General features: G+C 40.0%; 1 protein-coding gene across 2 annotated transcripts in view; it reads left to right on the top strand.

Annotated features, from left to right (window-relative positions):
• The window catches only part of MAP3K15 (mitogen-activated protein kinase kinase kinase 15), a 60067-nt gene that overhangs the window by 2799 nt on the left and 45172 nt on the right, over positions 1-12096 (top strand). For both annotated transcript variants that reach the window (XM_077927473.1, XM_028727562.2), the window contains exons 2-3: positions 6515-6654; positions 8336-8359. In XM_077927473.1, coding sequence (XP_077783599.1) covers positions 6515-6654; positions 8336-8359 — 164 coding nt within the window. The remainder of the gene's footprint in view (positions 1-6514; positions 6655-8335; positions 8360-12096) is intronic.

Below are 12096 nucleotides of genomic sequence, written 5' to 3' on the forward strand. Positions count from 1 at the left end.
TGTTCAATGGGACCTTCATAGCCAGGTAATACATGTAAGATTTCTGTCTTAAGCATGGTTTTTCACAACTTCAGGGATGAGAAACCTGTGGCCCTTCAGATGTTGCTGGACTGTGGCTTTGATAATCCCTGACCAATGGGCATGCTGACTGGGGCTGATGGGGAATAAAGTCCAACTTCATCCAAACAGCCACAGGTTGACCACCATTGCTTTCCTGTGTAGTACACCTTAATGGGACCTCAGTTTGGCTTCTTGCAAAACTTACAATGTCTTTAATGAATCAACAGAGGCTCTCTTGCAAAGAAAGAACACATAGGAGTGACTGAACTAGTGACCATCCACAAATCTAGCATTCTTTCTCCAGTAATACCTGTAGAGACCAGGATCAGCCAGATAGCCCTGGAAGTTCGCATGCAGCCCATGAAGGCCATAGTCATCTCTGTTGTTTGTCCCCAGCATCTTGTGCTCAGAGGTACACATACTGGCTAAGCATGGAGGTTTCATTTGGCTTTTATGGATAAATGCCATTGAGAGAATTATGCATTTGTAAAGGCAGTATGAAGATTATCCCTAAATATTCTGGAGAATCATTTGTTACTATGAGCCAAATCCTGCCACCTTGTAATAAACATCACGTGGCTTCACTTACCTCTCTTTTAAGGACCTTGTTTTCTTTATTTATTATCTTTTCATTCTGGGATAAGGCGAGAGGTTGTGCTCTGTCTGTTAGCATACTGAACTAGAAGGCTTTATAACTAGGCAGATAAAGACGTGAAAGAACAGCTATTTCCAGTTAGCATTTGGATGAAGGACTGGGGGGAAAGGAGAGAAGAGAAACTTTCCTGTTACTCTGCTGCCAGCTCCATGCTACTGTAATAAGGTAAAGGACTCCTGGACTGTTAAGTCCACTGAAAGGCTACTATGGGGTGTGGTGCTCATCTGCTTTCCGGGGCATGACTGAACTGCTTCTGGCGCAATGGGACACCGTGATGGAAACCAGAGCACACGGAAACGCTGTTTACCTTTCCACTGCAGCTGTACCTGTTTATCTACTTGCACTGGTGTGCTTTCAAACTGCTAGGCTGGCAAAAGCTGTGGACAAAGCGACGGGAGCTCACCACCACTGGCAAGCCCAAGAGTCTCAGTGGTTCAGACCACCCGTGTCCCTTGCTATTGTATTAGCAGTGATGGTGTGAGTATCTTCAGTTTAGGACTGAGAAAGGAGAGCCCCCCTCCCTATTTTCTCTGCTCCATAGTCCTTTACCTATGCCACTCTCAACAGGGCTGATCCTATTGTCCTACTAACTCATTTGTTCTTTGCATTTGATCAGCATAGTGATGTTATTCTTTAACAATAAAGGTGAAATGCATTCTGTTCCTTAATCACAGAGACTTTCTTTTGGGTTTTAATCAAAATGCAAACCAACACCAGGTTCTTTTGTTAAGCACAAATGTGTATTATGGGCCAACTTTCTGCCCTGTTTAATACTGTTATCTAAAAGGTGTTTCTAAGTATCTGCATGATTGGATGATACAGATAGTTTATTTAAAGCATACCTTAGTTCAGTTGAAAAGTATTTTCTGGGAAATGAATTGGTTTAGAATATGATAATCAGATTTTTTTTTTCATATTTAAAGCTGCATTGGACTCCAAATTATTATACTTGCCTCTTTCTATAAGCTTTTATTAAAGCCTACACATGTAACTGAAAAATCAGCCCTGTTAATGGGGCTTCACATAACAAACTGCATTTCATTTACTGTTCTTATGTACCGTATTTTTCCGTGTATAAGACTAGTTTTTCCCCCTTTAAAAAATGTCAAAAATTAGGGGGCATCTTATACATGGATGCTTCTTATAGATGGAAAAATATGGTAACTAATGCTGCAGACCTGTGGACTTTTACCTGGAAGTAAGTCCCATTGGATACAATAGGATTTGCTCTTGAGTAAACATGTGTAAGCTTGTGCTGCCTATTTGTTTAGAAACCTGAAAGGAGAAGGGGGGAAATGAAGTTGGCAAAGCACCATGCAAAATTAATTACTACAGTTGTTTCAGAACATTCATCAAATCTACAGGTGGAAAGAAAATCAATACCTTGCTCAGTTTATTCTGTGGAAAGATGCATCTCTTTATTATTTTACACACTTGCAAAAAAACACACCAAAAAACACTTTGACCCTGACATTTCAGCTTTGAAAGAAATTAAGCCAAAAAAAGCATTACAGAGAGTTTAATTGTTCTCAAGTTCCAGGTCATCTTAACTTTCCTATATTTAAAAAGTATATAAAGTGAAATAACAGTCAATGGCTTAATGTTTTGTTTTGTTTTTAATAAGGTGACACTGATTCAAAGAGATAGAAGGGACATACTTTTCTTGTGGTTAAAATATCATTTGCATTAGAATCCAAGTACAGGGGTAAGAGGCAAATGATTTATTCATTTAGCTTTTACATGCTATTGCCTAGCCTGCAATAGTTATAGTTCCAGTGATTAAAACACTGCTTACATATGCATGCTTTGTTTTGCAGAGCATTTAAAGCACAGCTTCCCTACACTTGCCTTAAAGCAATTTAAATCACAGTCATGGGAAATTGCTATAAAAATCCAAATTTCTATGAGCTTATCTTTTGCTTCCTCATAACTTTTAATTAAGTGCTGGTTCGTACATGGAAATATTTGAGCATTGTGTTACTAGCACTTTATTTAAAAGTTTTTCGTTGTGTTACTAGCACTTTATTTAAAAGTTTTTCGTTGGCCATATTAATTTATGGGTCTTTACAGATAACAGGTATGGTGACAGATTCCATCAGTGGAGCCTTGGCTACTCCTCGCCCATTATGAAGATGGTTGAATTACATATGGTAGAAGTTGAGATAAGGAAGGCTTGAGTTGCAGGGGTAACAGTGAAGATTGTGAAATGACATAGGGATATTGACACAGGTTTCCCCAATCTTGTTCTAGAATGAATGCCTTATCTGATAGACCGCATAATGTTATTGTGTGATGAGAGGAAAGCTGTTGTTTCATTCTATCCCAGGCTTCCTCAACCTCGGCCCTCCACATGTTTTGAGACTACAATTCCCATCATCCCTGACCACTGGTCCTGCTAGCTAGGGATCATGGGAGTTGTTGGCCAAAAACATCTGGAGGGCCGAGATTGAGGAAGCCTGTTCTATCCCTTAGAAAAGCACAGAAGTAGTTTGAGATACATTATATGTTTTTGTTGACAAGACATCCTGTATAGAGCCAATGTTTTGGTGTAGCTGTTTTTATTACTGAAAGAGAAAGCTCCTTCAGGCAAATTTTATTTTGGGTTTCAATGTGATATAAGGTAGCTGTCTAAAGGTAAGATTGTAAATTGGCATGTTACCTTTTCATCTTGACAGTGTGGATAAGCTTTTGGTTGTATCTGATTTCATTATGTAGTTACAACATATCCAGGAATAAAGATATTACTTTCTTATCTCATGCTTTCCTGGGGATGGTGGGGGTTGGCCTTCGTAGAAAAATAATGTATAGAGCCATATTAAGTTTAGGATGATTAATAGGAATTATAGATCAAAGAATATTTGCAGTAGCAAGGTTGCTACGTAAATCTTGGGTAAATAGTTGATTAAGTTGCAATAGAATTGATATATTATATTGGGGTAATGCTGTTATGCAAGCTGATACATGCTGCATGTTTGATTAAGCATAATTTTTTTAATGCATAATATTATGTTTGTTATTCAAACCAGGGACTATGTGATTCATAGTTCAGTCTCTTTCCTACTTTGCTACAACATCTTTTTATTGGTTTGGGGGGAAAGGCATAGCTTATTGGCCCAAGACATCTTGGGCAGTGTGGGACATTTTCCCAAGGCCAAAGGCCAATTTAAGAACTACGTGCTGGTAGAAGCCATATTATGGTAGCTGCTTGAACTTTTGTTTTGTAGGGATCAGGAAGAAGCTGTCGGAATTTTTATTTATTGACAGTTTTGAAAAATGAAAAGGAAGGTACTTGATTTGATTTGACAATGTTTATATGTCTATTGCCAAACAAATATTTTTGCTGTAGCATATTTGACCTGAGTAGGTCAAAATACTAAAATAAGATCTGCCACTTGATCACTTCAGATTCACTCTTCATTCCTCTGAAATTAACTTCAATTGTTTGGAGTAAATAGTAAGACTGATTTTAAAATATGCTGCCATTATGTAGTAATTGAAACAAATTGTCTGAGGAGCAGATGCAATTCATTTGATACCTGAATGTAGAAAATAAGCAGCATTGCTATTTTTAGCAAGTGATGAGTGTTCCAGGAGAATGATGATAGATGGAGTGTTTGGGTACAATTGTAACTCTACACCATAGTCTTGGGATATATTTAGGAAAAGCACTGTTTGATTATGCCTGTTACTTCATGCAGGCTCAATTCACTTTATATGCCTTTGCAGAAGCATGTGTAAGCTTGGTTCACAACGTGAGCCAAGTTATAATTTGTTTAAATGAAATGTATTGTGGGAATAAACAACTTGGGTTTTTATTATAATATTTTGCAGAGAAACCTTCTTAAAACAACAACTAGTGTTAAGGTAATGGATTGCACACACTTGTTTTGCTCTGATGATAGAAGGTTATTTGATCCAGCAGAAGCTTCCACAAATTAAAATTGTGCAGGAGGTGATTTCTTCTGATTCCCCCTTTCATCCTACAGTCTCCTGCACCACTTCCCAGAATCCCCCAAGCCTGTAGAGCAGATGGTGACCAGGGGCGAATTGGCAGAAATAACTCCTCACCACCTTTTCCTTCAGAAAAGAATTGCTTCTCTACTTTCGTTGTGTGCTTGGTGTCTCATCCAGTGGAGCTTTATAGGGGGTATTTTGCACACTGGTACCTTCTTATAGCTTGTTGCGACTTTATTTGCAAGGATATAAACAACTTGCATCTATAAGGTTTTCGACACTGCTACTGTAGCAGGTCGGTTTCTGGAGGCTTCCATAGTGTTGTCTGGTCATGTGTTAATGGATGAGTTTGAGTTGATAAGGCTCAAGTATATGGACAAGGTGCTAGACAGTAGCAGGTTGCTACTTGTGTTCTTGCCCAGGAGACTGCCAGCTGGGCCAAGGAGATGATGACTAACTTTCTGAGTGGTGCCAGGTTGCCTGAAAGAGGCATCAGGGAGACCAGTCCTTAAGAGACCCTCCTTAGACTCAGAAGATCTGAATATAGTCCCGTTGCAAATGTCACCTTCCTGGGCAAGGTTCTTATGTGGCTCATAATAGACCAACTACAGGCACTCTTGAATGAGTCAAGCACTTATGGGCTGCCTGAAGGTACGTGGCTGGCCACAGTTGGAAACACTATTCTGGCTTATATTAATTAGGTTACTGGGTGAGTTTGTGACACAGATAACATTTCCAGATCACAATATCCATGATGCTATGCCCATTGTTAAATTTTGATTTCTAAATAGTGGCTGTAACTAGTTAATAAGATAATATATGAACACTCTCGGTTATAATAGTCATGATAGACCATATGAAGCCATGTGATTCAGATTCAGATCATAGGTCCACCTAGCCCAGGGTTGTCCCAATTGTCACCAGCTCTCCAGGTTCTTAGCCCTGCTTAGCCAGACCTGCTTCTTGATCTTCTCATTTGAGATTCAATTATTAATTCTGGGAACGTTGGCATGCAATGCATGGACTCTATGATGGGGTTGCAGTCCCTCCCATTTATTAGAGATCAGTGTAGGTAAATGGTCTTCCCGCAGCACCTCATATGAACCAACTATTTGGCTAGAGGGATGGTATTTGTTTCATAAGGAATTGCAAGGTGAAAAATAAACCCTGTTTCAATAAACTCATCAGCTCATCAGGGTCATCAGCTGTACTGCATTGTACAGTGGCCTAATCAATGAACACATTGTGTAAATGCTGTCATCAGGAAAGTGATCTGCTTTCATGGCATTCAGTCTCCAGAACGTACACAGGCACAAACCCTATGTAGATTTTTTTTTTATACAGCTGTCCCCTCCCCCCAATATAAATGAATAAAACACCGCACTGACAATCATTTCAGTTTCCTTTGGCAATTTTTATTTTTGTTGTGTAGCTCTGATGAAATGTGATGAGATGTAAGTATAAGTCTTTGCCAGTTTGGAGGGATTGACTATGTGACATTATAGTGTTATGATGCTAGCAAAGTGATCTCTAACAGACTAGGGCAAGTGGTGCCCTCAAAATATTGTGATCAATGGGTAGACCCATGAAAACAATGCACTTAATCTAGTCATGTCCATTAATTTCAGTGGGTCTAGTGTGGATAGAACTAACATTGGATACCACCCTACAACTTCTGCTTGTAAGTTATGAGGTGGATCATTTAGGGAAAGAATGCAATTTTGAAAGGAAAAATCTAGCATTTCCAACATTGTTTATAAGGGAAGATGAGCTGGTTTAGGAGATAGGCATGTTAGTTTATTCCTCCACCTCCCTTTCTAGTCTTATCAAATTTTCTTATTACAGATGTTGCAGTAGTGGATATGAGTGATGTCTCCAGACAACCATCCCTATTCTACCACCTTGGAGTTCGTGAAAGTTTTGATATGGCCAATAATGTTATACTCTATCATGACACTGATGCTGATACTTCTCAATCACTGAAGGTACAGTGCCATTTATTGTAAATACCTAATTATGTTGAAGATACGTTTGTTGCTGTCATGGTATAAATAAATGATTTGACTGAAAAGCCCTATTTAATTCAACAGGACTATTACCAAGCATCACAATAAAGTTATAAATGTGTGCATTTATAAACTAAAGTCTTGGATAAAAAGAATGTTCAGGTTAGAAGACTTACCGTATTTTTCGTCCCATAGGATGCTCCGTCCCATAGGACGCACCTAGTTTTTTTGGGGGGAAATAAAGGGAAAAAATTTTCCCTTTATTTACCCCCCAAAACCAGGTCGGGGAACAGCGGGATGGCGGTGCTGTGCCTCCCCGCTGTCCCCCGAATTTGTGGGGCTGGCTGATGTCTGCCGTAAGCGCGGGGCGCTCTGCTTCAGCGCACCCCGCGCTCCGTGCAGCAGGCTGCTATCCGCAGCCTAGGGAGCCCTGCGGGAACTCCCGCGGGCTCCCCAAGCTTGCTGATAGCTTCCTGAAGCCTGGAGAGCGAGAGGGGTCGGTGCGCACCGACCCCTCTCGCTCTCCAAGCCTCAGCGAAAGCCTGTATTCGCCCCATAGGACGCACACAGATTTCCCCTTCATTTTTGGAGGGGAAAAAGTGCGTCCTGTAGGGCGAAAAATACAGTAAGTTTCTCATGAATTAATTATCACATAAGACCCATGGAAATAAGTTCCTCATATGGCTTGGAAGTAGTACTATTCACTCTAGCTCAAAAACATATAGGAAAATCAGAGAGGTGCTCCTATGATACCTTCAGATTTAATGTTATACCCAAACAGCCAATCACTAGAACTAAAACAACAAGGGAAAGTATGAATGCTTACAGATTTGAGTTGCAACTTATTACAAAATGATTGTACTCTGTCATTTGGAACATACTTACTGCTTACATAGTGCTTAAGGTGGGAGCCTTAGCTTAGATTTATCATACTTTTGGGTTTACAAGTGAATTTAAAAGAGCCTTAATTCTTCTCTTCTGTGGAAGAATTTTTGACCCTAGTATTTCCATGTTTTTGGAAGGGAAAATGACTCACACTTTCCATGGAAATAGACCAATCTTGATTTGATTACTAACCCGGAATAGGATCATTGTGCTTGCCTTCGTCAAGTGATTGGATAAGCTATACCTGTTAAATTCTGCCTGGTCAACTACTACTACACTCTACGCTAATTATTTTACAATGCACATAGGTGCACTGTGTCACTTAAAACAATTCTGTATTGGGCGAAAATTCATTAGTGATATAAAGAGCGTGTGACTGGGAAAGTTTAATTTGTTGAATGTCTGTCTGTCTAAATATTACTCTTATTTCATTTCTGCCTGAATAGTTTACTATTTCTTATTCCTAACAAAGTCAGGATGGTTTCTCAGTAGGAAATGAACTAGGTATTGAACAGAAGCATTCCAAAATACCAGAGAAAGTGGATGCAAGATGCCCAAGTTACAGATATATTAGATTTTTTTTAAAAAAATCTGCTTATGCAATAGAGTTATAGTCCCAAATTGTGTTTCTAAAACACAGCCCAGCCTTATGCTTCCTTTCCCCAAAGCATTTCAACCTCCAAAAATAAAATTTCAAGGTATGAGTTTTGCAAACATGGCACAAACATTTATATTTTACACTTTATAAAGTTGCATTTTTCCCATTCTTTTCCAGGACATGGTGTCTCAGAAAAACACAGTAAGTATTTAAGATCCTGTGTTTTAAAACTTACATTGGGAGTACCACAGAAGTGTTTATTTTAAAGGAAATCTGTGTGGAGGAGCTGCATAACTTCAAGAGAGTGTGTGTGTGCGTGCGTGCGTGTGCCAAGTATGCAATTGCTCCTACAAATCATGGCTTCTACTCTGCACACAGTTTACTTATACCTGCTGCTTTTTAGGCCAGTGGTTTAAACAAGCCTACTTTGCCATAGGATTGGAAGTCTATTTAATGAAAAGAAGACTAATTTATTCTCATCAGGTTGTACCTAATGCTGTCCCAGTGAGGGTCCGCTGCCACAACAGGACTTCAATTTCCTCTCCACACACCCCTTCCCACCCCAAATATGCTCTGGACAGTTGCCCAGAGAGTGGTCTGGGGAGAAAAAAGAAGTTCCATTTCATTCAGGGAAGTCCATTCTGCCAGCACTACTGCATTATTGGATACAGCCCACTGAGAATACGTTGTCGAGTTAGTTGCATTTCAGAAAGTGGTTTTCATTTTTTTTCATGATTTAAAGTGCCTGAAAATCTAGTAGAAAATCAGTTGTAAGAAATGAGAGAGAATGTTAAGTAGTCCAGATAATCTGTGGGTGTGATTATTATTCTCCAAGAATACGTTTTGTAGTACATCTGACATCACCTGCAGCTTGCATGGATGATGCTCAGAGATGCTAGGAGTCCTAATCCAGCTACTGTAGGGCACTAGGATGGGGCAAGCTGCTCTGAGCTAATTGTGTTCTTCAAACTTAACATGTTTTATCAGATACCCATATTGGTACTTTATTTTGGAAACCCTGATATATTTCAGATGTTTAGCCCTAAACCGCTGGTTAATGTCCCCTGCTTTTTGCTGCTGTCTTGAGGCTGGGAGCATGAGTTGAAGGTTACAATTGGGAAGTCTCCTCTGCTTGAGTTTTAATCAGAACTGGAAAAGAATTTGGTGGCTTCAAAATCTTGCCTTTCTTTCTGCAGTGTTCCTTGCTGAGCTCCTGAAACTCAATTATGGGCCTGACCCTCTCATGAACTTAGTGCTCACCCAAACTGCCTTCAGGGCTTCAGATCCAGATTAGATATATACTGTGGAACAGCCATGCCTTCGAGGCTTCAGACTAGATACACCATGGAAATATGATTCTTTCCCCCATGGAACCCCAAAACAAATGCAAATGCATGTTGGTTAGCTATTTGTGTGTTTTGTAAATGTAGACCACGCATTTGACTGATAAAACACTCCAACAACTTTAAGCTTAATACTGAAAATTTGATGGAGGTGATGACGCATCACCTACAACAAACAGCAAAGGAATAATGTAAATTATATTTCCCCTTTGCTCTTTAAATTATGTTACCTTTTTGACTTTTGAAGATTGATTGGGTTATAAAAATAAACGGAGCCTGTAAACATCATAAAGGCAGAGTAAGGAAAATGAGTCATGTGTGATAGTGAAACAGAGCAACCTTTTACAAATCTGTCAACAGGCAGACCCCTTTGTTAATATTAAAATGCTACTTTCTCATATTCTTTTGGTAAATTCCTCAGCCACCAAGTACTCATAACATAGAGGCTGTACATTTTGTGGAGAGTGCATATAATTATAGTCAACAAATATATCACAGTGGTTAACATACTGGAGGCAGTTGAAGGGGACTGATGGTATACAAACTAATACATATAAAATGTTATTGTTACATGTTGAGCTTGTAGGTCTTTATATGATGAGTTGAGCCATGAGTCACATCACCCACAATATATGTGTGTAGAGGAGGGAGCGGGGAGACATTCTGGTTCCTGCAATCACACCTAGTTATAAGATTTCAAAACCGTTTATTCGAAACACATCTCTGTTTTGAATGAAGCATTCTGCCCCCACAATTAAATTTCTAATTATTAGAAGTATCACATTTGGAAACAGTAGGGAGCAGAAAACTACATTGATTTCGAAAACAGAGTTGAAATATTACAAGTTGGTCTGCTTACAGTTTTTGGGGGGAACAGGAAGGCCACACACATATGTAGAATATGAGGTGCCTGTGACTCAATCAATTCCTGTTTCATAGTTAGTAAATGTAGATATCAGTATTGCCCCAAAACTACAGTAAAACTGGAGACAACAATATGAGCAGAACCAAGCTGTACCTCCCACAAGTGTCAATGAATAAATTTCCCTTCACGGTTGAGGTCTACCCTTCTGCTCTGTTGTAGAATCATGATGGAATTTTCTTCTAACTCCAGCCAAATATTTCTGCCTTTGTGTTTCATGTCTTGTTCGAGTTGCATATATTTTGTATGTTACTGTTTGCTTTTATTTTGTTCACTCCTTTTCAGTTTTGCAGCATACTGTTGCTCAAGAGTTATGTGGGTTAACAGATGGCTGGTTCAGGGAACCATGAGTGTTGCCTGGGCACATATTATTTGAAGTAGCTAATGAGGCTCAGGTTTCTCACTTCCTGCTCTGACGGGGCCAGTGACAGGGGCTGGCATCACTGGGCACTTACCAAGGCTTATGCTTAAATAAGAAGACCATTCCCATGAACCTCCAGGGCCAGCTGATTCTCCTCAGTGTTTCTGCTGCTTCACTTGCCTGCTTCAAACAAGCATACAGTGAGAGAAGGAGAACGTTGCTTTGTCCTTTCTGTCTGGGAGGTGGGAGGTAGTGTGGATTGGAACTAGAGTGGGGAACAAGCAAATGGGCAGGAGTAGTAATGAAGAGCCCCACCCCAAAAAAACACCTACCATAGAGACAAAGTAACTGCACCCCTGTTACGTATATCAGTTGACTGGGGTTGACAGTCTGAACTACCTCACAGGGTTATTGTGAGAATAAAGTTGAAGTGTATTGTCCTAGTAAGAAGGCTAGTAAAAAGGGTAGGATAAAATAAAACAGAAGAACATTATAGACATAACTGATCCCTATAAAGGGACAGATTGGCATAAGGCTTGATGGAGCATCCTTGCCCTTCATCCTATTTGCATGTGACCATATCACACTGTCAATTTGACATAGTGAGAAGTCTGCACATGTTTGTTCACTCTCTTCTAGATGCCATTTTTCACACAGTGTTGCCAGCCTGCAAGTTGCTCCAGGCTTGAGGGATTTATGGGCTGGAATACTGGAGAAGAAACTGCTGGCTTAGAGGAGTGTAAGGAAGCACATGCAAAACTTTCAGTCTGTGGCTGTACTATGAATTCTGAGAACTGTAGTTTACCCTTCATGGAGCTACAGTGAGCAAAGTGCAGTTCTCGTATTTTGGGGGGTCTCTGTGCAATGTACTTCAAATATATGGTGTGTACACAGTCTCAGTCATTACTCTACGCGGTTCTGCATGTGTGCTGAGGACTGGCCAGGCAGGAGAAGGGGTTTGATTTAAATCGTTTCCCCCTCTTTTGTGTGAAACAAATATCAAGCGACTTTGCCCAATGGCTGCCATACTTAACACTGACAATTGATGTGGTCAAAACACTTGCTTTGTGATTTTTATCTGGGCGAGTCACAAAGCCACCTTTAGCCTGTTTAGTCACGTACCATGAGTGGAAGCAGTCGTGTAATTTCCAGTTATGCAGGTAGAACTCAGCATGTATCAGGTTTTTGCGAGGTACTACTTGGATGTTTGTTTCCAGAAGGTAATGCTTGGGGAGTGCTCTTTGGGCCCATGGAACCTTCAGTGTCAACGGGCTGGACCGTTGTCTTGTCTCAATGGACTTGATGAGAGCCA

Source organism: Podarcis muralis, chromosome 4 (assembly GCF_964188315.1).
Source record: "Podarcis muralis chromosome 4, rPodMur119.hap1.1, whole genome shotgun sequence".
NCBI lineage: Eukaryota > Metazoa > Chordata > Lepidosauria > Squamata > Lacertidae > Podarcis > Podarcis muralis.